We start from the raw sequence: 25,591 nt of genomic DNA, 5'->3' as shown, positions 1-25,591 counted from the left end.
CTTGCCTGACCTCAGGGGCCAGTGAGAGGGGAAGAGGCTGCAGGCACTAGTCTCTGGCAAGGGCAGCTGCTGCGGCCTGCAGGAGGTGCCTCATGTTCTTATCCAGCCAGGTTGAGCCTGCCCTTGGATGTCTGTCCAGTGGGTGCTTGTCTATGTGAAAACCTGTAGCAATGGCCCCAGGACTGAAATAAGGGAGCAATGTGCTACCCACTGCTCTGTTACACACTTCTCAGGGGAAAAAATTAAAATGACCACACAGAAAGTGGGAGATCATCAACGGGTGAAATACAGTGGAAAGGATCCCAGTGCAGGGCCAGACACGGGACCAACCAAGCGACTCCATCACACCCTCTAAGATGGGCTTCTGTTCCTCCAAGATGGGCTTCTGTGGCAAATGTGTTGAAGGAAAAGGCGATGGCTAAAAGGATATCCTTCTACTTGAATTGCTTTGTAGCTGTGTGACCTGGACCAACTCACTAGCCCCCCTGCCCACCCTGTTCTGCCACTGGCACCTGTAACAGCTATCTGCCAAGAAAGAAAGGGTAGCTGTGAAGAGCCCCATCTGGGCTGGCATCTGGTACCATGCAGACCCTTGGGAAGAGTCGAAGCCCCCACCCCTTCCCCATACAGGGCACACTGCCAATGTCCCTGTCCTTGTGGTGTGGAGGGCCTCAGACAGGAACAGGAGGGACCGTCACTGAGGGCCTGCTGTGTTTCAGAAGCTCTACTAGACACCATCTCACTACCTTGCCATCCTCAGAGCAGAATAGGCACCTCACTCACCTCGCATATGGGGTGCTCAGGAAATGGCTGATGGCAGGTGTTCCCAATGAACTCTCACAATACTGCCTTAGAGAAGGAACCACAACAGGAATGTCAGGTTACTGCTTCTAGGTCACACAGCTAGAAAGCTCTGGCTCCAAAGCCTTTCCCCTTGCCTGAGAACTGACATCATGGGGAAAGTATTTGTTCTCCTACACCACCACCTCTGAGGAGTTTCTAAGCAAAAGCTGAAGCACACAGCAGCTCAAACAGCTGCCAACATGTGTCCTGCAGCCCATCCTGCAGACACAATAAATCCAGATGGAAAAGTAGCAATCAGGGGACTGTGTTCCCGTGACACATTTCAGGGTTGGAAGCTGTCTCTCCAGAGGTGGAAAGAACCCAGGAGGCACAAGATAGCTCTGCAAGGCAGTTTTCACCCTCGGCAACTATGAAACACTTCCCCCTACCTTCCCTCCCTCCCTGTCGGGACATCTGCATTGCGGGTGGATTTCCATGTCTCTCCTGCCACCCTAACACGCCAGCAAGATGGCTTGGGAACCCAGTTTCAGGACCTGAGCTTCCTGGGCCAATGGCTTCCATAAGATCAACACTGAGTTCAGTCCCAAAGGCTATGAGCCTAAGCAGAGGAAAGAACAAAGCAAGGGGAAAAAGTGTGTGGAAACTTGAGGTCAGTCTCCTTACCCTGACTTCCCTGCTCCCTTCCTGGGGAGACCACTACAAACAAAGCTCCACAAACAAGTGCCATTGGCAGAAAGGGAACGCTGACTTCTCACCCTATTTATTTCCCGGAAAACTCCCACTCTGCCAAATCTCATTTGCCATCATTGGCGGGAGATGAAGGAGAAAATCCAACGACCATGATCAGCTCAGCCCACTGAGTCCCAGCAGAGGATAATGCTGCTCCTGCTGTTACAGGGAAGGCCCCTTGGGGAGTCAGGCTCTGCATCCCAGGGCAGCAGCTTCAGTCCCCAGCCTGCCCAACTCTGGGGCCACCGCAACACAAACGGAATCCCACAAGGGACTTTTGTGCAAGACAGTTACAATAAAATAGGGTTACAGCACTTAAAAGGAATGTACTAGATGCACAGGAATTATCATGGCTAGAACAGCGTGGTGCTGAGTGAAAAAGGAAGCTGAGTACCATATACAGTGTGATAGCATTTAGATTGGTGTTTTTTTCTAGGAATACATATTTATGTATAAAAAGTACCTTTTTTACAGTCTGGAAAGAAACAAGTCTAACTGTTTTTGAGATAGTAGGGGCAGCCAGAGGGATATGGGCTTTGCCCTTAATATTATAACTGATTTAAAGAAGCCTGTGTCCCTTGTAAGATTTAAGAGTAAATTTTTTTTTTTTTTTTTTTTTTTGAGACAGAGTTTCACTCTGTCTCCCAGGCTGGAGTGCAGCGGCATGATCTCAGCTCACTGTAATCTCTGCCTCCCAGGTTCACGCCATTCTCCTGCCTCAGCCTCCCGAGTAGCTGGGACTACAGGCACCCGCCATCATGCCCGGCTAATTTTTTCTATTTTTTGAGTAGAGACGGGGTTTCACCATGTTAGCCAGGATTGTCTCTATCTCCTGACCTTGTGATCTGCCCGCCTCGGCCTCCGAAAGTGCTGGGAATACAGGCGTGAGCCACCGCACCTGGCCAAGAGTAATTTTTTTTAAGACGGCAACGTTGAAGAGGAGGCGGTGCTGACACTTCTTTGCCCTATCCTCTTCCAGGATGCAGTGCTACTGCACTACTGCTCCCGCTGCACTAGCCTAAACATGTCAGTATGGCTCCTTTACTTCCATCTCAAGGAGCCAAGGGTACCCTACTGAACAGAGACCTAAGGGCCAGACTCGGCATCCTGCACTAGGGTAATCCCCTACCAAGAGAGACTTCCAAAATCCCAACCTAAGCTCAAGAATTTTATAAGGACCCAACAAGCTCCTTTGAGGGAACAGGGAAGAAATAGCTACCTCTGGTGGCCAACACTTCTCCCCTCTTTATCTCTCAACTACACTGTAACCAATGGCTGACCAGCTGGGTCTAATAGCCTGTCCCTAAATTTGTCTACACTAGACTGGGTGTCCAAAGACCAGGGACCAAGTTGTCACTGACCATGGTATGGCTTGAGCTTCATGAGGAGATTCATCAGTGAGCTCCTAGCTTGGAAGTGTGGACAAGAATAAAGTACGAATGAGACAGAGCTTCGTTGACCTGAGGGCACTCTGTCTGGACAAAAGAATGGCAGGCCCATCTGTAGCACCCACTCCTCACCTGCTGCACGACCTCAGGGGGCAGCTCGCCTTTCCACTGCTTCAGCTGACGTGAGGCGAACGAGTGCAAGGCATAGGACATGGTGCCATACTCAATCCATAGGGACAAGTTGGAGCTGTCGATCTCCAGAGCCCGACGGAAGCAGTTCAAGACAGGCGTAGCATGCTTCCAAATGGGCCCATCACTCTTCAGCTCATTGGAGTTCAGCTTGTCCTGAATGCGGCTGGCCCGGGCCAGAGCCATGCCTGCCCAGGAATCAAACCTGTGGTGGTAACAAAAGCACCAGCTAAAAACACTACTACATGAAAAGCATGGAAGATAATGATAGGCTAGTGGACAGGCAAATGGACACCATGGAAACTATCTTCCCACACCAGGGCTCAGAGCCCAACTCTGACACTCACTAATGCCATGACCATGACCTAGACCAGCCATGTCTCTGAGCCTTCATTCCTAACCTGTGACACAGGGCTAAGAAGACCTACCTCAAGAGCTGTGGGCATTATGAGGCAAAACGTATTTTAATCACTCAGCACCTCATAGGCATGCAGTAGCTACTCTAATGGATGAGCTCCTGGACTCTGTTCCCCTGCTTTGCGGGGTTGCCTACAGAACAGCTCTGGTGGAGAGAAAAAGGAGTAGTCTACAAGACAAGTCAGCAGCGGTCCAGCCAAAGCACCAGGAAGACCCTCAGCCAGGTGTGGCCTTACCTACTTCTGTGCGGGCAGAGCCTGCCATCAGCACATTTGCCAACCAGAAGCATGGGCAGCAGAGACCTCAGGACCCCAGCAACCCAGCTTCTACCCCATTCTGTCTCTGCGACCCTGAGCAGACCCTGCCCTTTCCAGCTCAGTTCTCAGCAGTAAAATGAAAAGTGAGGGACCACCTGAGACCCTACGATTCTGAGACTACCTGAAAGAAACTGATAGTGAGAACACAGAAACCTGTCTGAGAGGAGGAATGGCCACAGAGACACCAAGACTAAGATGATCTCTGGGCACTTGATAGTCTGGGATTTGCTGAATGCTAGTACAAAGAACAGAAATGGCAGCAATCAAATGGACAGATGCCACCCTCCCACATGCCAATCGTCCTTAATGCACTGCTAGCACAGAAGACCAGATTAAGCACCAAGTCTCGCCTGGTACCTGCCAATTAAGGCCAGAATGAAGGTGGCCAAGGCCTGGAGCCCAGGATCAAGCCATCAAGGGCTTTCCTGGCACTGGGGCCAATCCCACAGGAGACCCTGCCTCTGTGGCAGGGTTGCCTAATGGGCCAGGCTGATGGGTTGATACCCTCTAAACAGGGAGGTATGAAGGTTGGAAGGACGCCCAGCTAAGCTGCCATGAGCCTTCATTCTGTTGAATACAGGGCTGCCAGGTGAGAGGTGCCATGCAAAGACAGGTGGGTTTTATCACCCTCACTTTTCAGATGTGGAAGTAGGGGAACAGAGGAGGAAACCCTTACTGTGGCGCAGTGAGCACTCAGCCAGACTGAGCACAGATAGGGCTGCTCTCTCTCACTGGTTCCCAGTCACCTTGAGAGGACAGCCAGGGCTCTGCCACATGGCTCCCTGCCTGGAAGAAACCACAGGCTAAGCAAAAGAAGTTCTGTGAGAACCTTTCACACAAGCTACACAAGTCTTGCAAACTGGCTTCTCCACTCACACCCAGTCCCTTCTCTCCTTGGCCAGATGGATTCTGACAAGGTGGAATTCTCTGGTTTGCCCTGAGTTAGGGTGGTTCTGTGCTCACCCATGGCTCAAGGGCAGCTATCACAGCCTGGCCTCTGAGTCCTTCCAGAAAGTGTGCCTACAGATGCTACTGTGTACCTTTAGACACAGGTCAGCCACAGTGGGTAGCCTCCTTTTGGCCTTCACCCAAGGCTTACCTCCTAGGTAAGATAAAATATTCCCTCTTAATCAAGTGCATCAGACTTCACGAATGTAGAAGGCTCCTTGGGAGGCTCCAGGCAATCACTACTTTTTTTTTTTTTTTTTTTTGAGAATGAGTGTCGCTCTGTCACCAGGCTGCAGTGCAGTGGCACAATCTCGGCTCACTGCAATCTCCGCCTCCCAGGTTCAAGCAATTCTCATGCCTCAGCCTCCCAAGTAGCTGGGGCTACAGGCGCCCGCCACCACGCCCAGCTAATTTTTGTGTTTTTAGTAGAGACGGGGTTTCACCGTGTTGGCCAGGATGGTCTCGATCTCTTGACCTCATGATCCGCCTACCTCGGCCTCCCAAAGTGCTGGGATTACAGGCATGAGCCACCACACCCAGCCGCAATCACTACGTTTTAAGAGAAAGCCAAACAGGGCTCCACAGGAAGAGAGCATGAGCTTCACGTGCAATGAGCTCTCCTACATGCACCATCATGATAATCGCTACAGCTAACAGTGCACTGCATCAGAGCAAAAAAGAGAACTCTGGCTTGAGTTTTTCTATTACTTGTCCCCAAGAAGACAACCATAGTTAAGAAGCCTGCAGTGGAAGCAGCAAGAGTACACATCCTGGGGCTTTGAAAGTAGGCAGCACAAAACCAACAAGATGGAGCCAGGCTGCGCCTCCTTGCCCTGCACACCAGGGTCCAGATGGACACCTTGTACCTTCTCTAATAACCCTTTACCAATAACCCTCCCAGAGGACTTTGGAAAAGAGGCCCTCTCCTCTGTTCTTCTTTTCATGGAAAACCTGCCTTTCCTAACAACGGCAAAGTGCTAAACCACCCTCTCATTCCTTTTTCCCTGGTCTCTTTGCAATGGGCCGGGAAACCCAAAGTGGCCCACTGAAGAGCTTGCTGAGCTGGAGTCACCCCAGTCATCCCTGCAGCCAGCCTAACCTCATACTCTGGTCACTGACCTATTGGGGCAGATGCAGATGTCATGCATGTAGAACTTGATGGCCTTGGACTGCTCCTTGTTTTTGAAATGATAATCAGCCAGGAGGTAGTAAAGCTCGTTCACCACCGGAGGGGAGGGGTCAGCCCCCTCCGGGAGGCAGGGTACCTGGCAGGTGAGAGGAAAAGTATGAGGGGAGGTGAAGTCAAGGACTCAGATGTGACCAGTAAACCCAGGACTGTTTAGTCACAGGACAGACTCTCCAGCTTCCCCTGCCCCTCCGTCTGGTACAGAGCAGAAAAAGAAGCAAAGGAGTATACACAGCAGTGGCAGAGGGGAAGAGTGTAACCCAGCCCGGTCCCCCACCTCCTCAAGGTTGTGGGCCCACCTCAGTTGAAGTTCCCTCAATGTAGGCAGAGACTTTGTCCAGGCTAAGTGCTGGCCTCTCCGTGCGAGGCACAATGGTGGCAATTCTCTTCAGCAGGTTGGCCAAGTCAGCAGACACAGTGCTGGTCTTGTAGCTGTCAAATTCAGGAAGGGTCTTGGGCTTAAAATACTCAAACATAAACAGGGCATCCTCCCATATAAGATCCACCTTGAAAAAAAGACAGAAGGCAGATTCATAACACAATCAGGGTAAATGAAAAGGGAAAAACACATTCCTCCACAGAAACGCATTTTGTCCAATGTAAATGAGGTTATGGCATATTGGAGAGCCTAAAACAAATCCCCATTATACTTAAAAAAAAAAAATCTGCACTACAAAAATTAGCTGGGTGCGGTGGCAGGCACCTGTAATCCCAGCTACTCAGGAGGTTGAGGCAGGAGAATCTCTTGAACCTGGGCAGCAGAGGTTGCAGTGAGCCGAGATCGTGCCACTGCACTCCAGCCTGGGCAACAGAGTGAGACTCCGTCTCAAAAAAAAAAAAAAAAAAATCCGCATGCCCACTATAATCCCCAAATCCAAGTGTCTGAAAAGCATAAGGCTGGTCTGCAGAAAGACAGACATTGGAAATTACAAGCTGCGCTCTATAAGCCCACGTAGCTGAGCCAGCGGGTGGGTTCCATCATGCGGGGGGACCTTCGGCCAGCGACAGACCCTCTCCACTTGGTAGACAAATTATTGAAGGAGGGCTGACTCCAGGGAGGGTGGCCCTAGGTTTGGGGTCCACAGCAGGGGCTCTGTCCTAAGGAGCTTACATTTTAGTGGACGGAATCCCTAAGATCAGACATAACTGACAGTACTGAGGAGCCATTAGATAATATACTCAATAGCACTCTACAAAACAAAACAACACAAAAATGGAAAACCTCTAAGGAATTATTCATATCCAAAATGGAAATAAACTATCGACAATTGCCATGCTACATTTTTTGGTTTTAGGGTAGTTTTGTTTGCTGTTTGTTTTTAGAGATGGGGCCTTGCTCTGCCACCCAGGGCTATTCACAGGTGCAATCACAGTGCACTCCAGCCTTGAAATTCTGGCCTCAAGCAATCCTCCTATCCTCACCCTCTAGACCAGCTGGAACTAAAGGTATGCACCACCATACCTGGCTCTACATATTAGTCAACATTAGTTGAATGTTAGTCAACATTTATGAAAATAAGTTTTTGCAAGAAAAACCCTTGTCCTTTGATAGACTCCATCAGACTGTCTTCTCTCCTCCTTCTGATGCAACTCCAAGCAGGACTGCCAAGATGACTGTTGACAAATATGACATCCTTCAAGAGAGCTTACACCTCCTGCTTCCCTCTTCCTTGGGCCTACTGCAGCACCCTCACCTGCTGGACTGAGTGTTCCTCCAGGTACCTGGCCTTACTCTTCTTGCTGGGGAAGCTGTACAGGCAGTAGAAGCACTGCTCCAAGGCTGTCTCCAGCTCCTCCTTGTAAGGGTGCGTGTCTTCAGAGGTGGATGCAGCCAGTTCCTTCTGGAGTACTCGTACCTGTGGTGGGCAGAAGAGATGCCTGAGGTGAGGGCCTGTAGCCACTGCCTCCCTTTTACAGCAGGGCCCCAGACAGACCACCACTCTATCAGCTCTTTTAACCTGAGGTGGCTATGTCTGTTGGGCTCCTGCATGACTTGATTCCAAAAATACCTGTTTCCCGGAAAAGTCTTGTTATCCTAATAGGAGCTATTCTGGTCCCACCTCTGGGCCCAGCAGGAGCCTCCTGATGGGTTTACCAAGCTGCCTTTCTCCTAGCATACCTAGCCAGTTTCTACCAGCCACCAGAAGAAGATATTATTTGCCTCCTGGGAACTTCACTCATTTATTTAGTCATTCATTTCTTCAATGAATAATTACTGAATACTTTCTTATAATAGACATAGTATGACATAGTCCTTGCTTTTTAGAAGTTCAGATTCCAATGGAGAGAATAAAGTTAGATAAATGTTTATAAAAAATAATTATAACATGAGATGATAAATCCCACTAGGGCTAAAAGAATCTCCCTCAGACAAAACATAAATGAGGATCAGAGAGGATGTGAACAACATAGTAAACAAGTTACATCTATGAATATGAGAGCTGACAGCTATTGTTATGCCCAACTATTAGCAAATACACATTATTTTCAAGCATCCATGAGATTTTTGCCAAAACTGGATGAAAAGCAAGTCTAAACAAAGACCAAAAACTAGATATAATACATACTATATCCTCAGCTGAACACAATCCAATAAAATTAGAAATCAATTACATAAAAATAGCAAACACCAAATATCAGAACATATGGGAGGCAGATAAAGATGTGTTTGGGAAAACTTATAGTCTTCAATACGTGTATTAGAAAAGTGAATACTGGCTGGGTGCAGCAGTTCATGCTTGTAATTCCAGCACTTTGGGAGGCTGAGGTGGGAGGATTGCTTGAGCCCAGGAGACTGAGACCAGCCTGGGCAACAAAGTGAGACCCTATCTCTACAAAAAATTTAAAAATTAGCCAGGCGTTGGGGTGCACACCTGTAGTCCCAGCTATGTGTGAGGCTAAAGCAGGAAGACTGCTTGAGCCCAGGAGGTCCAGGCTGCGGTGAGCTGTGATTGCACCACTGCACTCTTAGCATGGGCAACAGAGCAAGACCCTGTCTCAAAAAAAAAAAAAAAAAAAAAGAGAGAATAAAATCAAGGAAGACCTCTGAGAAGAAAACGAATTTTCTTGTTTTTTTTTTTTTGAGATGGAGTCTCACTCTGTCACCCAGCCTGGAGTGCAGTGGCACGATCTCGGCTCACTGCAACCTCTGCCTCCCGGGTTCAAGCAATTCTCCTGTCTCAGCCTCCCAAGTAGCTGGGACTACAGGTGCCTGCCACCATGCCCAGCTAATTTTTTTATTTTTAGTAGAGATAGGGTTTCACCTTGTTGGTCAGGCTGGTCTCAAACTCCTGATCTCAGATGACCCACTTGCCTCAGCCTCCCAAAGTGCTGGGATTACAGGCGTGAGCCACTGCGCCTGGCCCTAAATTTTTAAAAATAATAAAAATAATAGAAAAAAGATAAAAAAGAGTGAATACTAAAATAAGCATTCGATTCAGTAAGTTAGAAACAATACAGAGTAAATTCAAAGAAAGTAAAAAGAAATATTAAAGTGGTAATGAACTAGAAAGCAAAGAAACAATGGGTCAATAAACCAATAGTTGGTAATTTGAAAAGACTAATTTATACAAACCTCATGAAAGACTGGTTTTTAAAAGGTGGGGGGAGAAAGCACAAACTATTTTAGCAATGAAAAAGGGGCATAACTAGAGGTACAACAGAACTTTTTAAAGCATAAGCAAAAACCAAGAACAGCCTTATGCTCTAAGTGGAAACTGTTACAACAATATAATTGATTTGAGAAGAGAAAATCTAAATGGACCTATAATCACTAAAGAAAGAGTAGTTTAGAATTTATAAAAGAGAGACAGAGTTCTAGATCACAGGTGGCAAACCACCCCATGGGCCAAATCCTGCCCTTATCTGTTTTGTAGGCCTCGGAGTTAAGAACGATGTCTGAATTTTTAAATGACTGATTGAAAAAAAAATTAACAGAAAAAAACTTAACACATGAAGATTATATGAAATTCAAATTTTAGCATCCACAAGTTTTGCTGGAAGAAAGCTGCAGCCACTGATTTACGTAATATCTACGACTGCTTTTCTGAGGCAACGGAAGCCCTGAGTAGTTGCAACAGAGACCCTAGAACCTACAAAACCTCAAAGATTTACTATTTGTCCCTTTACAGAAAAAGCTTTGGTGACCCCTGGCAAAGGGTATAAGGGGGAAAAAAAGAAAAAAAAACTATAAGGATTGAAAAGGAAGGAAAAAATAGTTATTCATGGATGATATGACTGTCTACATAGAAAATTCAAGTCTACCACCCACTAAAATTAACAGAAGTAATAAACAAAGGAACGGTGCATAAGAAAAAATTATTAAAAAACTAATGCTCCTGCATGCCCACAAAAATCAAAGAGAAAAACTGACATTTAAATATCTATTTATAACAGTAACAAAAACAACTGAAACCTAAGCAATAATCTAACAAAATATATATAATTTTACAGCTATACTTTGAAAAAATGAGAGTGAAAGAAAAAAAGTATTATGGAGAAAATTATTAAGCTGAATTAAGGGACATGAAAGCATAAGACCTAAATAAACAGAGAGATATACCACATTTACGACTGGAAAGACTCAACCATACAAAAATGACAGTTCTTTTGCAAATTAATTTGTGAGGTCAATGTCATTCCAATCAAAATTCCAATGGCGGGTTTGTGTTAGGGAGTTGGATATCACAAAACATTACAGACTGATCTTACAATGCTACAGAAGAGGAAAAGGCCAAGAATAGTCAAGAGACTAAGAGGTACGTGAGTAGGTTAACCCCACCAGGTATCAAAATCTCTCAAAGACAATTCAGTATTGTCTTTGAGACAATTCAGTATTGTCAGGAACAGACAAGACTCCTATGCCAATAAAAAGAACAGAGCCAACATGAAAGAAGGTGACTTACAAGTCAGCACAGAGAACAGACTCTTCAAAAAATGGTACAAACCAACTGGCCATGCGTATGGAATGTAAAATTGGATTCCTACCTTATCTTTTAACAAAAATAAAATTTAGATGGAATACAGACACATGAAAAACAAGAGCAAACTAGTAGATTACTGTAGAGGAGATCTTTATATAATTTTGTGAGAGGGAAGTAAAAGTACCCCCACCCTTCAAAAAATCACAAACCTCAAAGGAGAAGACTAACAAATTTGACATTCAAATTTTAAAATTCTGTAAAACAAATACCATACACATAGTTAAAAGATACCCCACACAAAGGTGCACAGAAATAGAAACAGAACTAAGCACACAGACATAATATGTGCATGTAAAACTGGTGAAAATTATATATCAGACCAAAGACTGGAATTCAGAGTACCTTAAGAAAAAAACTGCAAATCAACAGGAAAAAGAAAAACAAACCACTAGAAAGATGGGCAAATTATGTGAACAGGCAATTTACATAAGAGGAAACCCAAGGGGTAAACAGGCACAGAAAGATATTCAATCTCATTAGTAATTATAAATTATTAAAAGCAACATTTAAAGAACAATGAAATACCATTTCATGCCTTTCAGATGGGCATCAACATTTAAGTCTACTGTACCTAGGGCTGACACAGCCGTGCAGGAATTCCCACACTGCTATCAAAAGTATAAAACTGTTGAATAATTTTGGAGAATAATCTGAAAATAAAATTTTTAAAGTTAGCAATGTGCATACTCTGTGATCTAGTAGTTCCTTTTACAGGAATCTACACAAGAGAAACTCTCACATGTATGCATAAAACAACCTCTTGGTGGACGTTAACCATAATATCATTTATAACTCCCAAAATGCATAAATAACCTTAATGCCATCATTAGGAAAGTTTATTTTTTAAAAATATAACAAATACTTACAGATGAAGTGATATAAATGTCTAGGATTTGCTTCAGAATAATGTGGGATGACTGGGAAGGTAGGTGGGGGAGTGGACGTGGATTATGAATAATAATGACTAACCAGTGCTCAGTATATGCAAGTGCACTATACTTTCTATTTTAACAATGTTGGGAATTTTCCATACTAAAAAGTTTAAAAGCATGATATACTCACACCATAAAACCCTATAAAGCAATTAAAATGAATAAACTAGATGTACTTGTATTGATGTAACTGTATCTCAGTACACTAAAATAAATAAAAGCAAGCTGCAAGAGGTTACATACTATATGATATTTAAAATGTAAAATTTTAGAACTCATGTAACTATGTACTATTTACTGACATACAGATATATAATTAGGTATAAAAAAACATGGACAAAAAGATACACACCAGCTTCAAGAGAGTGAGGGAGATAGGGTAATGAAGAGCACGTTTTCTTGTTAACTCTTATTTTTATCAGAAGACAAATCTGTGGCAAATATAGCAGATTGTCAACACATATAAAACCTGGGTGTGTGGCTGGGCACGGTGGCTCAAGCCTGTAATCCCAGCACTTCAGGAGACCGAGATGGGCGGATCACGAGGTCAGGAGATCGAAACCATCCTGGCTAACACGATGAAACTCCGTCTCTACTAAAAAATACAAAAAATGAGATGGGCGTGGTGGCAGGCGCCTGTAGTCCCAGCTACTCAGGAGGCTGAGGCAGGAGAATGGCGTGAACCCGGAAGGCAGAGCTTGCAGTGAGCAGAGATCATGCCACTGCACTCCAGCCTGGGCAACAGAGCGAGACTCCGTCTCAATAAAAAAATAGTAATAATAATACAAAAAACTAGCCGGGTGAGGTGGCGGGCTCCTGTAGTCCCAGCTACTCGTGAGACTGAGGCAAGAGAATGGTGTAAACTCGGGAGGCGGAGCTTGCGGTGAGCTGAGATCCGGCCACTGCACTACGGTCTGGGCGACAGAGCAAGACTCTGTCTCAAAAAAAAAAAAAAAAAAAAATCTGGGTGTGGTACACGGAGGAGAGTGGGCACACAATGTAAGAGGGAATATCCAGGTGTTAATAAAGGCTCTATAGCACATGGGTCATTTGAGCTGTGTGGAGATGAACAGATAAGAATCCATCAACCCAAGTAGAATATATGAAAAAAGAAAAGAAGAGATCCAAGAGGATTTCTCTCGGAGAACATATCCATTCTATCTAAGAAGAGAAAACAATCCACACAAAAGGTCTCCCTGATGTTGGCCTCAAATCACTCTCACAATGCAATCCTTTTACCTGCAGACCATGAGCCTGGGGCAAGGAGAAGAGGTAGTAATGAAGTAAGTATTTGACCTTCATAACCCCCATGGCACCCAGATCACGAGTGCTCAGCAAGCATCTCTGGAGAAATGAATGAATGTCTTTATGTTTGTTCATTCACTCATTCAAGAAATATCAACTGGGCAGCAGTCTGTCAGGCATTGCTCAGGCCCCAGGGATGCTTCAAACAGCAAGATTGAAAAGGTCCCTGGTCCCAGGGATGCTATCTGCTGGGGGAGGGGCACATGACAGAAACAAATGGTGAGGGTCCCCAGCAGTAGACATGACAGCATGTGGCAAGAGAGAAAAGTCTCTTTGAAAAGGCAGGAAGGAAACAACAAACCAGTCATGCAGAAGCTGAGGAAGAGTATGGCAGGCAGAAGGCACACGGTGGTCAGGAAAGCTGCTGCAAAGGTTGGAGATATCTAAAGGCTGGGCCTTGGGCAGGAAAATCAGGAACTATAAAATGAAACACAACAGTGCTCAACTCACTTCTACTCCCTCAAATTCACTAGCAGGTATCAGCAGCTAGAATTCATGCTCCACTAGAAAAGATATAGATTAAGAAAAACCAAATAGGACCATCTTATTGCCCCTTCAGCCCACCCCTTCACTCTTAGCACCACTCCCACCCAAGCTAGCCTAAGGTATTAACTCATTCTTCCCAATCAGCATAAGGAGGATGGTCTTGTGGAGGTGACCTTATGGAAGCTGAGACCATCCCTGCACTCTCTGGTTGGCAGAGGGAAGGCAGAAAAAGGGAGTGGCTGAGTCCTGGCAGCATTACAGACATCCTGGAAAAACTCTTCCAAAAATAGTCTTGGAGGGTAGAGCTGACCCAGGGTGAGCATCTCAAAGACCCTCAGAGCTCACAGGGTAGGGGAGACATTCAGGTATCTGGAGCTGGGGCTGGAAATTGCCTCAGACACTAACCAGCAACAGGGACCTGGGCCAGATGGGCCTCCTGGATGAATCACATCCTCAGCCTAAGTGTTTTGCAAACTGTCAAGCTCTATACATACATGAGCTCTATACCTATGCATACTCTACTTTAACCCATATTTATTAAGCACCTACTATGTGCCAGTTGCTGTACTAAGTACTTGGATCCAACAGTGAACAAAACTAGCAAAACCCCCTACTCTCTCTGAAGTTAATTTCAGTGGAGCAGAGACATACAACACACACAATGAGTGTATCACACAGCATGCTGGAGGATAAGTGCTGGGTGGAAAGCACAGGAAGATGGTGAGGACTGGGAGGGAGGGTGCAGTTGTGAAAGAGCAGGTATTGTTCCCTGAAGAGAAGGTGTAGAGCAGGTGATGGCAAACTCTTTCTTAAAGGGCCAGATACTAAGTATTTCAGGCTTTGCTGGCCATACAGTTCCATCACAGCTACTGGACTCTGCCACTCTACTGCAAAAGCAGCCACAGTTAATATGTAAATGAATGGGCATGGTTATATTCCAATAGAACTTCATGAATAAATATTATAGGCTGGGTTTGACGTCCCTGTCTTGGTATATGAAGAACACCAGGCGCTCTGTAACTGGTCTGCATGCTGCTTGGCCTCCTACTCAACAGTGAGATTGGAGACAGGGTTCATGCTGCTTATCCCTAGTAAACCCAGGGAACTACTTCCAGTCAATCACAACTGACAAGTGCAAGGAAGTGTATGTGCTCTCACTAATCATTTACTAACTGAATGGATGTAATAATAGCTATTGAATGAGCAACTACTACTTGGCATTGTGAGTCATGCTTAGCAAACAGGACTCAATAGAAGGCGGTGGTGGTGCATGTGGTTATTTACTCCTGAAATTACAACTACAAGGCCTAGCCCCGTGCCTGACTAGGAAGAAACTCAATAAGGACTACTGGATCTAAATCAACCTGCTATTCAAGAGTTCCAGAGCTTCCTGAGGATCAGGTGCACAAGGGAACTTTCTGGCAAGAAAGTCTTATCAGACTTTCTGACAAGCTTCAGTAACTACACTAAGTAATGCTGTTAAGTCAAAGATGCACAGTGGGCCCACTGAGGGAAGGCCGAGCAAGCTCGGCGTGCCAACATGAATCTGTCCCCTTCCCATTCCACCTCCCACCACAGCCCTGCCCTGCACTGGCAGTCTGCAGCCCAGGGGGAAGCACTTACATAGAATCGCAGCAGAGCCCCATCTGAATTGCAGCACCAGGACCTCCTGCCCAAATACTCGTGGGCTGTGTTCAGCAGCATGAGAGAGGATGGGAGCATGGGCGTCTCCGACATCCCTAGGGAAAGCCCAGGCCAACAGACACAGAGTTAGTGTGGGAACCTGCGTGCCTGCAGGGGCTGCGAGGCTCAGTCTCTTCTTTTCGGGCTTTGCTGTCTTTATCAACATGACCATAGATTTTTCTTTTCCTTTTTTTTTTTTGCCTTTTTAAATAAGTAGTGACTTGAATGGCTTTACTAAAGCAATACATGCTTATCAAAACACAATTCAAGCCATATAGGAAAATATAAAGGAGCACACTTTATCCATCAAAATACTAGCCCAGAGAGAACCAATGCTGACATCTGGTGAACCTCCAGTCGAAGCATCCTTCTGTGCATATCTGATGCATTTTGAATGAGAGAAAAGTAATTTATAACAATGGAACCCATACTACACATGCCATTTCTTAACTTAAAAAAAAAATTTTTTTTTTTAAGAGATAGGGTCTAACTGTTGCCCAGGCTGGAGTACAGTTGGCACAATTATAGCTCACTGCAGCCTCCAATTCCTGGACTCAAACAATCTTCCCACCTCAGTCTCCTGAGTAGCTGGGATTGCAGGCGCAAGCTACCACACCCAGCTAATGTTTTGATTTTTTGTAGAGACAGGGTCTCAGTATGTTCCTCAGGCTGGTCTCGAACTCCTGGCCTCACGTGATCTTCCCGCCTCGGCCTCCCAAAGTGTTGAGACTACAGGCATAAGCCATGGCGCTTGGCCTTAAAAGTTCTTAGATTTAGGTCTACCTGAATAATACAGAAGAAAAAGAGTAAAATAGGAGGAAAAAGAACTACTGAATTCCAGTTACACATTCGTTTACCACTACAGGTATTGTTTGTTTATAAAGGTCCCTCAGTATTTTTGAAACTCTGGGCCATAACCCATTAACGACTTATAACTAGCATTTTTAGAGTGGATCAGGACAGAACATGTCAGAAGTCACTAGTAATAACTTTCTTTCATGAAATTTATTTTGTACTTTTTCTTCTTTTTTTTTTAAAATGAGGTCTCACTTTTGCCCAGGCTGGAGTACACTGGCACGGTCATAGCTCAGTGGGCTCCAAGTCCTGGGCTCAAGTCAACCTTCCTTCTCAGCCTCCCAAGTAGCTAGGTCTGTAGGTGCCACCACCACACCTGGCTTTTTTTTTTATTTTATTTTACTTTTTGTGGATACAGGGTCTTATTACGTTGCCTGGGTTGGCTTCAAACTCCTGGCCCCACGTAATCCTTCTGCCTTGACCTCCTCAAGTGTGGGAATCACGGGAGTGAGCCACCATGCCCTGTTGCTTTTGGCTCTTAATTGCAACCAACTGTTTCAATTTGTTGTACTCATTCTGCTCCTTGCTGTTTGCATTTATGACTTCATAATGGTGAGATTTAGTTTGCAGTGTTTTCCTCAGTTCTACAATTCTCCTTTTTGTTTCATTCTGTTTGTCAGCTCAAAAGTCCAATCCTGCTTCCTCTGCCTTCCTAATAAACCCTGTCTTAGTATCTGCTTCCAGAGAATTCAGTATGTGATAACTACTATTATTTTTCCTGGGTGATAATATCCTCACCAGGCCCCTCATCACCCAACCATAGTGTGTTTTATCCCAGGGCCCCTTCCCTCAGCTAAGTCTGCACACTGGAAGATGGCAGGATCCTGTGGCTCTTTCTGCCTCTGCCAAGGCCAAGGGTGGGATGGAGGAGCATTCCCCTCATGCCACTCTCCACAAATGAGAATATTAATAATATTTCCCAGGATTTGGTCAACTTGCTATCTTCCCTCAGTTCTCCTGCTGAGGGACATGCAGAGACAGAGTCACACCTACTGCTACTCCACCAGAATCTTTCTTTTTTCTTTCCTTTCTCTTTCCTTTCCTTCCTTTCCTCTCTCTCTTTCTTTCTTTGATATACTTTTCAAAGTTTAAGGTATTTGACTATTCCTCTATCCGTGTTTACTTGCTGGCAGTTTTTCTGAAAACTAATTTTTGTTTGCATAATTAATTTTGAGGGAAAGGAGAATTTCAATCTAGAAGTCTTTTTTGTGTTACTTTTCTAAGAAAAATAACAAAATTTATAGTTGTAAACTTTAATTTTTTTTTTTCACCACTAAAATCCTTTTGGAGAACAATAAGGTACCAGAGGTAATAACTGTCAAGAGCGCTAAAGATATACATTGCTAGAAATTTATCCTAAAAAAAAATTGGGTAGAAGCAAAAAGGCATGCATGAGGTGTTCATCACGGCATGACCTGTAAGAATGAAATTTTTTTTAAGAGATAGGGTCTAACAGTTGCCCAGGCTGGAGTACAGTTGGCACAATTATAGCCCACTGCAGCCTCCAATTCCTGGACTCAAACAATCTTCCCGCCTCAGTCTCCTAAGTAGCTGGGACAAACTAAGGGTTCAGCAGCGGGGACGGTTCAACAGAGCATGCACCGCTCATCAGCATGATAAAAACAATGGAGCAAAATGGAGCAACAGCCTTACAAAACAGAGAATAAAAGCCTTTTGCAATCTGGCCCCTCCTCCCCTGTCCAATCCCCATGCCCCAGGTCTCCTGTCTGATTTAAGGCTTGCTCAGTCCCTGGCCCCACTCTGCCTCCCCAGTGTCTTCCTCTGCCCCTGCTCTTCCATCAGGGCTCAACTCAACCCACACCCACACCCATGGACAGCATCAGGTGCCCTCCTCTCAGTCCACCACACCAGCCTGATGCTGTTAGATAGTTGATCTGTCTCCCACCACCACAAACCTGTCAAGGCCAGAGGTATCCTATTCACAGAGCCCTGACATGTCGTCAGCAGCTGATGAACTTCTGAGCAGTGAATAAAATTATAGAGAGAGTGTGAAGGGAAGGAGAAAAACCATATGTTAACTCTGGTTTTCTCTGAGCAGTTGGAATAGGGATGACTCTTTCCTTTCCACTTTTTCTTGTTTCACAAATTATTGAGGAAAAATCTTCAATAAACTTAATTTTAAGCTAGTTGAATACAAGCATCAATAGACACATACTATTATAACAACTGCACACAAACTAGATGTGCATTAGGCCAAGTCTGGACAGCAAATGCAAGAAAACAAAAAATGGGGAAAAAGAAAAAAAAAGATCTATCTCATAAGATTATAGGTGATCTTTCCTTTAAGTGTCATTTAGCTGTCATACTGTTGTTTCTTCAATCCAGCACATTTTCTACCATTGCACTGACCATGGATCCAGGGCCATCTCCATTAAGGGTCTAGGGCAGGCCCTCCCTGGATTCTCATCACTCAGCACCCACCATGAGCCAGGCATTGACTCACCATGGTGATTCATGGCTTTATTATTTCATTTCATCCTCAGAACAACTTTCTGAGGTAGATACTACTATTCCCAATATGGGTATGTGGAAATAGAGGCTGAGGTTATATGACTTGCCCAAGGTCACACATCTAAGAAGTGACAGTTGGGATGTGGAACCTGTGCTCGCTCCATGCTGCCCTCGGCTTACCATCCCTTGGGGTGTCATGGGGATTAAAGGAGCTAGTGGGTACAAGGCCTCCTGGAGCAGTGTCAGCATTCCTCATAAGTAGTAACCTCTTGTCACTCCCTCCATGCTGCCACCTGCACCAAACATGCAGTGTTCACACACCCCGGACTCCCGTGCCCACTGCACAGTAAGCTCCCTTAAGGAAGAACCAAGAACACTTCTGCCTCTGTCCAGGCGCAAGCAAAATGCTTGGATTGAGTGGATGGAGCCCCACTCACAACATCTGGATAAGGTCCAGGACCCTAGGGCAGAGGACAGGGGCAAGGACATGGGAATTGGAGCTCATCCCCACTGCGCCCACTGCCTGTGCACCTTCCTCCGCTGGGTTTTGGAGCTGCTGCTGGTGGCACAGAGAGTGGAAGGTGTCTTCCTCCTGCCAGATGATCCGGTGTAGAATGATCCAGGGCAGCACTGAAGAGACATGGGGCTCCTTAGCCTCCTCCTGCACGGCCATGCTGCAGTCAATGACCTGACAGTGAGGGGCGGGAGACAGCAGAAGTGTCACAGCAGGGTAAGCCTTCAGGGCAGACTGAAGGGAGGCAGAAGGCCTCTTGGGGAGCTGGTACATGCTACCTGCCCACCCCCACTGTTCTGATGTGGGCACTGTAACCTAGCAGATCCTCAACATGTCATCGGACAGAGGCCCATAATGTCCAAAGATAGAGTCACACCACCCTCCATGCCACATGCAGTTACTGATACCCTCAGTACCTACTATGTGCTGCATCCTGTGAACAGGGCATGGGGGAGCTGAAAGCCCAGAGAGAAGAGAGCAATGGGCAAGCTATACAAGTGCAAAGCGTCAATATGGTTGCTGCAATGAGAACAGATGCAGCCACAATGGCTTACAGAGGAGGGGTGGGGCAGACAGGGGAGAGCCTTTTAAAAGTTTCCAGGTGTGTGGCTGTGGTGTATCCAACACTCAGGGAGGGCAAGGAGTGGGGGCAGAGGACAGGCATGCAGGCAGGGACCCCAGAGGGTAGCCCAGGAGGGCTGCAGCCAAGGGAGCACAAGACCAGGGGGAGAGACAGGCCTGGGGCTCAGTGTACCTTAGGTGACACACAACATGGAGGGAACATGAAGGGTTTTAAGTGAGGGGGGAGCACATTCACATCTGTTTTGGAAAGGTGCCTTTGTGGTTGGACAGTAGCTGGAAGGGGCAGAGGAGACTGCGGCGAGTGTGCTGCCACAGCTCAAGCAAGAGTAGCAGTGGCTTGGACTACAGCAGAAATATGAAGACAGAGGGAGAAACAAAGGCTGGAGGGGTGAGGATATAGATTTGGCAGGACTTGCTGAAGGTCTGAGCGGGAATTGAGGAGACAGCCCAGAGTGCTTCACAGGAAGATTCTCTGCCTTAAAGCCTTCCTGGACAATGCAGGGTGCTGTGACCACTCCTTAGCTGGAAGTGCCAGGACGGCATGGGATGCTGGAGCCATCACGGCCTATGCTCTGGCTCCCATTCTGCCTCTGACTCGCTGCAGGCAGACCAGTGCCTCCCTGTGAGGTTATTTCTTCCCCTCTGGGGTGGATGGTCTGGAAGAACCCTGTGGCACCAAGTGCTACATAGACTCTAATCTCCAGATCCAACCAGCCCCAGGAAGGTCTGCAGTCTGCACACAAACCCCTCCTCAGATCCCGAAAGTTCCAGCCAAAGAAGCCGTCATGTCCCCTTTAGGTGCCTAATTAGCAATGAAAGCTTAACTACTGAAGAAGAGGGATGTCAGAGAGACATACCTACCGGGGCAGGGCAGGGTGAGAAGGAGCCAGGGGTTACCTGGATGAGGTTGTTGGTGAGCCGCACGAGGCCAGTGGTGGAGGATGATTCCTTCAGGATGCTGCCACTGCTGTCGGCAGAGAGGGCCTGCTCGATACCCATCAGCAGTTGGGTCACTGTGGCCACCCACTCGTCCTTGGCTGCAGCCTCACTTGAGTTCACCATCTGCTGGACAGCCTCATTCAGAGCCACATCGGAACACTCAAAACACTGCCGATAGTCCTTCAGCCGGAGCAAGGAGTCCTAGTACAGCAAGAAGCCAGATGAAGTGCACGGTGAGCTCAGCACATCTGGGCCCAAGGCCTGAGCAGGGACAACTGAAGGAAAACAGATGAGGGGCGGCAAAAGAAAGGGAAGTACGAGCCCCAGCACAGCATAGGCCCCATGCAGCCCAGAGGTGCCTGGAAGGGCAGTCTGATGGCCTGTGGGCAATGGCAGCAGAGAATGTCACCAGTCACGGAGCTTTCAGAAAGGCTTCACCTCTGTACCTCACCTTCCCCATTTATAAAGTAGGGACGCTGGGAATGAGGCTGCAGAGCCAGCCAAGGTGAGACAGGGACTCCAACACCTGTCAGCTCTCCCCAGAGCCACTGTGCCCATCCAGTGCCAGGGCTCTGGAGGGGGTTCAGCAAGGAAGGGGCAGACTGCCAGGGAGGGACTATCTCAGTGGAGGAGGGCCTGAGCCAAGGCCACAACAGAGGCAACTAGCCAGGCAACGCTAAAGTCATCATTCTATCAGGTCCCTCCTCCCCAGGTGCCCTGATGGAGCCAATGTGTAAGCTATATGAGCCTCAGCCACCACATCATCCACTCAGCGGCACTGCGGGCCTTAAATGAGCTGATGTGCATATTACACTCAGCACAGTGCCTGGCACATGGAAGAGTTCTGAGAACACCACACTGAACTGTTACTTCTATTTTAAAAGCTTCTCTTTGGAAGGAAGCCATTGCTTTTTGCAAAGCTCCTTTTTTTTTTGACCTAGAATACAACCTATTTAAATGCCTGGGATCTCTCTTTCATCACTGTGCTGGTGCATGGGGAAACATAGTCTGTCTGTGAATTCACAGATTTGGTGGGCCGCTTGTTACACCTGCAGGAAGCACCTGTTGCCCGGTGCCCCATTGGGCTCTAACCTCGCCACAGCCCAGGACTGGCAGTGGCTCCTCCCAACCTTGACACATGCAGCTGCCACTCTCTGAGGTTAGACCAACAGGTGTGGGGTCAGAAATACCTGAAACTGCCTTTGGAATGTGGTGTAGTATCTGAACACAGATCAACACCTCCCCCAATTTATAAATCCCAATTGCCAGGAAAATGGGGCCCGTGTTTCATTAGAGAAAGCCAGCACCCTTTACCAGGAGGCCACTGGGGTTCGAGGGTGCCTACAGGGTGCTGATATGGGGGTCCAAAGCCTGAGCTGATGCCTCCTGGTCAAAACACCCAACATGTGAGAGCCAGAGGATTATTTTCCAGCATGATAAAGACTATTAAATGCAACCAGAGTCATTGTGAAAGTCAGGGACAAGACAAGGACCTGCTAATGGTGCTCTAAAATATGACATAATCTCCAGAGCTCAAGGCCAGAAAGAGCAAAAAAGTAGAATAAACACCAACGAATGAGGGGACCAAATTACCATCGACTGGGGGCAACACAATCATCTACCCAAACACAATCAAACAAGCCAGACAGAAAACAAGCGATAATGGGAACTCAGTGAAGCACCCAGACTCAAACACGAAAAATCAATAGGGTTCCTATGAGCCAGCAACGTAGGAATACATGGAAAAGATAATGAACAACAAGAAGATTCTGCTCAATATAGCAACCAAAAATATTAAGGACTAAGAGTCAACTCAACAAGACACAAACTATCTAATTAGACTGAAGAACATAATAGGCAGCTTGCCCACTGGGAGAAAGCGCCACTATACACCTACGGGAGAAGACTGCAAGTTCACTGCCCCGCTTGAAAAAAGCTAAATGAAGCAAGTTAAATGCAAAACATAAAACATTAACTCTGCAGGAATAAAACAAAAGCAAATACTCTTTTTATCTCTCTGTTGATGAGTCTCTTGTCAGCCTCCCCTCCAGAACATGGAGCAGCCTTCCTCTTGGCCCAGTGCCAGGCACCCCATAAAAGCTCAAGCTATGTGTGTAGAATAAGTGGATAAAGGCCAGGCACGGTGGCTCACGCCTGTAATTCCAGCACTTTGGGAGGCCGAGGCGGGCGGATCACGAGGTCAGGAGATCCAGACCATCCTGGCTAACACAATGAAACCCCATCACTACTAAAAATACAAAAAATTAGCTGGACTTGGTGGTGGGCGCCTGTAGTCCCAACTACTCAGGAGGCTGAGGCAGGAGAATGGCGTGAACCCGGGAGGCGGAGCTTGCAGTGAGCTGAGATCGCACCACTGCACTCCAGCCTGGGCGACACAGCCAGACTCCTGTCTCAAAAAATAAATAAATAAAGAAGTAGATGAATATTTCTCCACTCTTGGAAAGACTGTCTAAGCATAGGAACAAAAACCACAATGAGCAATGAACAAAATCACACATGTATGAAAACATCAAAAGATTTGACAGCATAAAAATTCAAAACTTCTCGGCAATTTAAAGGCAAACAATTGGGAAAAAAATATTTGCAAGATCTGTCGAGAAAAAGATTACTATCTTTAATATACAAAAAGCACTACAAATCAATAAGAAAACACTCTCAATATGAAACTGAGCAATAATCTGGAGTCCTTAATTCACAAAAAGCAGGCGTTTCCACAGCACTCGGCCCAGACCTCAAGCACAGCCCTTATCACAGTTCAGTGCCTGCCCAAGCAGCAGCTCCTGCCCCATCAATGGGGTATCCTGCCACATCCAGCTGTTCTAGAAGACAGTAAGAGCAAGACCACATCTGAGCACTGAGGGCATCCTATGGAGGCAGAGTCCACTGGCCTCTCCCCGCTTTCTCCATCCCAGCACCCTTCTTGGTACACTGGCTGTCCCTCCCACACATAGCCATGCTGGGCCATCTTGCAGCCTGCCAGGTAACTGAGGTCACACACATCTCATCCCCTGATCTTGGCTTGGGCCCGACTGACCTCCTCTGCCAGGAGCTGGAGCCTCCTTCCCTCCACCTTCTTCTCCCTTCTGCTTCCCCAAACCAACTGTTTCTTCCCCTTTCCCCAGGACTGAGGTGCTTCCATTTGTTCCCACAGTTGCACCTCTTAACTATTTCCCAGTTCAAGAATGTTAATGATTAAAATGCTTTGTGGAATCTGTGCAAAAAACCTGAGAGAAGACTGGACTCTTTCCAAATTGAAAGGGAAGTACCCAATAAGATAAAAAACACAATGTGATTAGTAGGATGAAGCATAAGGGACCAGGACTCAATGCCACTAAGCATATTTTGAGTATTATCTCCCATGTTTATCTCGGTGCCAACTCAACCCTCCTGAGGATGGTGGCAACGATGACAGCAGTACCTCCACAGCACCTGCTAGTGACAGGCATGGTGCCAACACACATTAACTTGTGTAATCCCTACAACAGGACTCTGAGCTAAGGACACTGGTCATCCCCATCCTAGAAATGAGGAACTGAGCTCAGAGAGGTTGAATAACTGCCCAGCACCCAGCAGCTGCCAGCTCCCTGGCAGGCTCTTGGTAAGAGTTTACCTCCTGAGGAAAAGAAGCACAGAAGGATTCAGGAGGGCACATGAGGCTTCAAACATAAGGCTAGTGTTATTTTTCTTCAGCTACATGGGTCTTTATTTTATCTGGATTCTTCACACTGTACAGATATTTTAGCCACTTTTATATTTACCTTAAAACACAATACAAAACGAGATGGATGAATAAACAAGTAGATGGACAGATGATGACCTGACCATTCTTCCTTCCTCCTCTGCCATGCAGAAGTTCTGAGTCAAGTATGGGGATCACCTTGAGCCACGCAGAACCCTAGAACCTGCACTCCTTGGTTCTAACTTTCCGCTAGTCTTGACCGTATCTTCTGACTAACATCTTCCTGGGGGCTTAGTGGTGTTGATATCCACTCTCTTCTAGCTATGTGTTCTTAAGAACACATATGCTATGCTTCTCAGAAGTTGCCCTTGACCCTAACCACACCCACCCTATCTCCAGGGGCACCCTGGGCCCCTCAGAGCCCTACAGCTCCCTGAGTGGCAGGCATCAGAGAGGTTGGACCAGTTAAGACAAAGATATGCAGAGACTCCCCTGAGAGTCAGGGGCAAAGGGAAGCAATTTTACAGACAGCATTGAGCATATCTATATTCCACCAGGTGGTGGTTTAAGTCAGAATGAAGCTGGGCCCAGTGGCTCATGTCTGTAAACCTGCAGCGCCAGGAAGTGAGCCTACCACAGAGCCTCCAGAGAATAAACACAAACAAGCAAGGAGAGAAGGTGCAAGTGGGTGTGAGGGACACTGGCAGCACACACCTGCAGTAGAAGCAGCTGGGCTGGCCTCTCAGGAATGGAAGTCATAAACTCCAGGTGTTTGGCCCGGTCAAACCCACTGGTGCACAAAGTGGGGCGGAGCAGATGCACAACAGCCTTGTAGTCACCAGCTTCGTACAGTCGCTGAATCTCCTCCAGGGACTGGCACCGCTCCAGTGACTTCAGGTTCTTATCAATCTGAAAAAGGCCCGGCAATGTTGTATGAGGGTAAACCCCTCAGCCCCTGCCCCACCGAATCTGGCCAGTGTTTGTTTTTATCAGAATTGGATGAGGAGAATAAAAATTAGACTATGTTCCCGCCCCCCAAAAATTAGACTCCTCCTTCATACATCAGTGTTTACACTAAATGTGTGTGTTAAAAGTATTTCTATTAATGGCAAGGCATCCAATTCTTTAAAAAACAAGCACATCAAAAACCAAAAACTACCCAG

General features: G+C 46.5%; 1 protein-coding gene across 28 annotated transcripts in view; it reads right to left on the bottom strand.

Annotated features, from left to right (window-relative positions):
• The window catches only part of CABIN1 (calcineurin binding protein 1), a 164,009-nt gene that overhangs the window by 90,659 nt on the left and 47,759 nt on the right, over window positions 1–25,591 (bottom strand). For all 28 annotated transcript variants that reach the window (XM_077950308.1, XM_077950323.1, XM_077950312.1 and 25 more), the window contains exons 16-23: window positions 25,143–25,337; window positions 20,687–20,929; window positions 19,225–19,381; window positions 15,307–15,422; window positions 7,673–7,834; window positions 6,278–6,484; window positions 5,912–6,057; window positions 3,054–3,315 (exon numbers count right to left, since the gene is read on the bottom strand). In XM_077950308.1, the coding sequence (XP_077806434.1) occupies window positions 3,054–3,315; window positions 5,912–6,057; window positions 6,278–6,484; window positions 7,673–7,834; window positions 15,307–15,422; window positions 19,225–19,381; window positions 20,687–20,929; window positions 25,143–25,337 (1,488 nt within the window). The remainder of the gene's footprint in view (window positions 1–3,053; window positions 3,316–5,911; window positions 6,058–6,277; window positions 6,485–7,672; window positions 7,835–15,306; window positions 15,423–19,224; window positions 19,382–20,686; window positions 20,930–25,142; window positions 25,338–25,591) is intronic.

The sequence above is a fragment of the Macaca mulatta genome, chromosome 10 (genome assembly GCF_049350105.2).
Source record: "Macaca mulatta isolate MMU2019108-1 chromosome 10, T2T-MMU8v2.0, whole genome shotgun sequence".
Lineage (NCBI taxonomy): Eukaryota > Metazoa > Chordata > Mammalia > Primates > Cercopithecidae > Macaca > Macaca mulatta.
The sequence above is the reverse complement of the archived record's forward strand: the minus strand, read 5'-3'. Positions and strand labels throughout refer to the sequence as shown.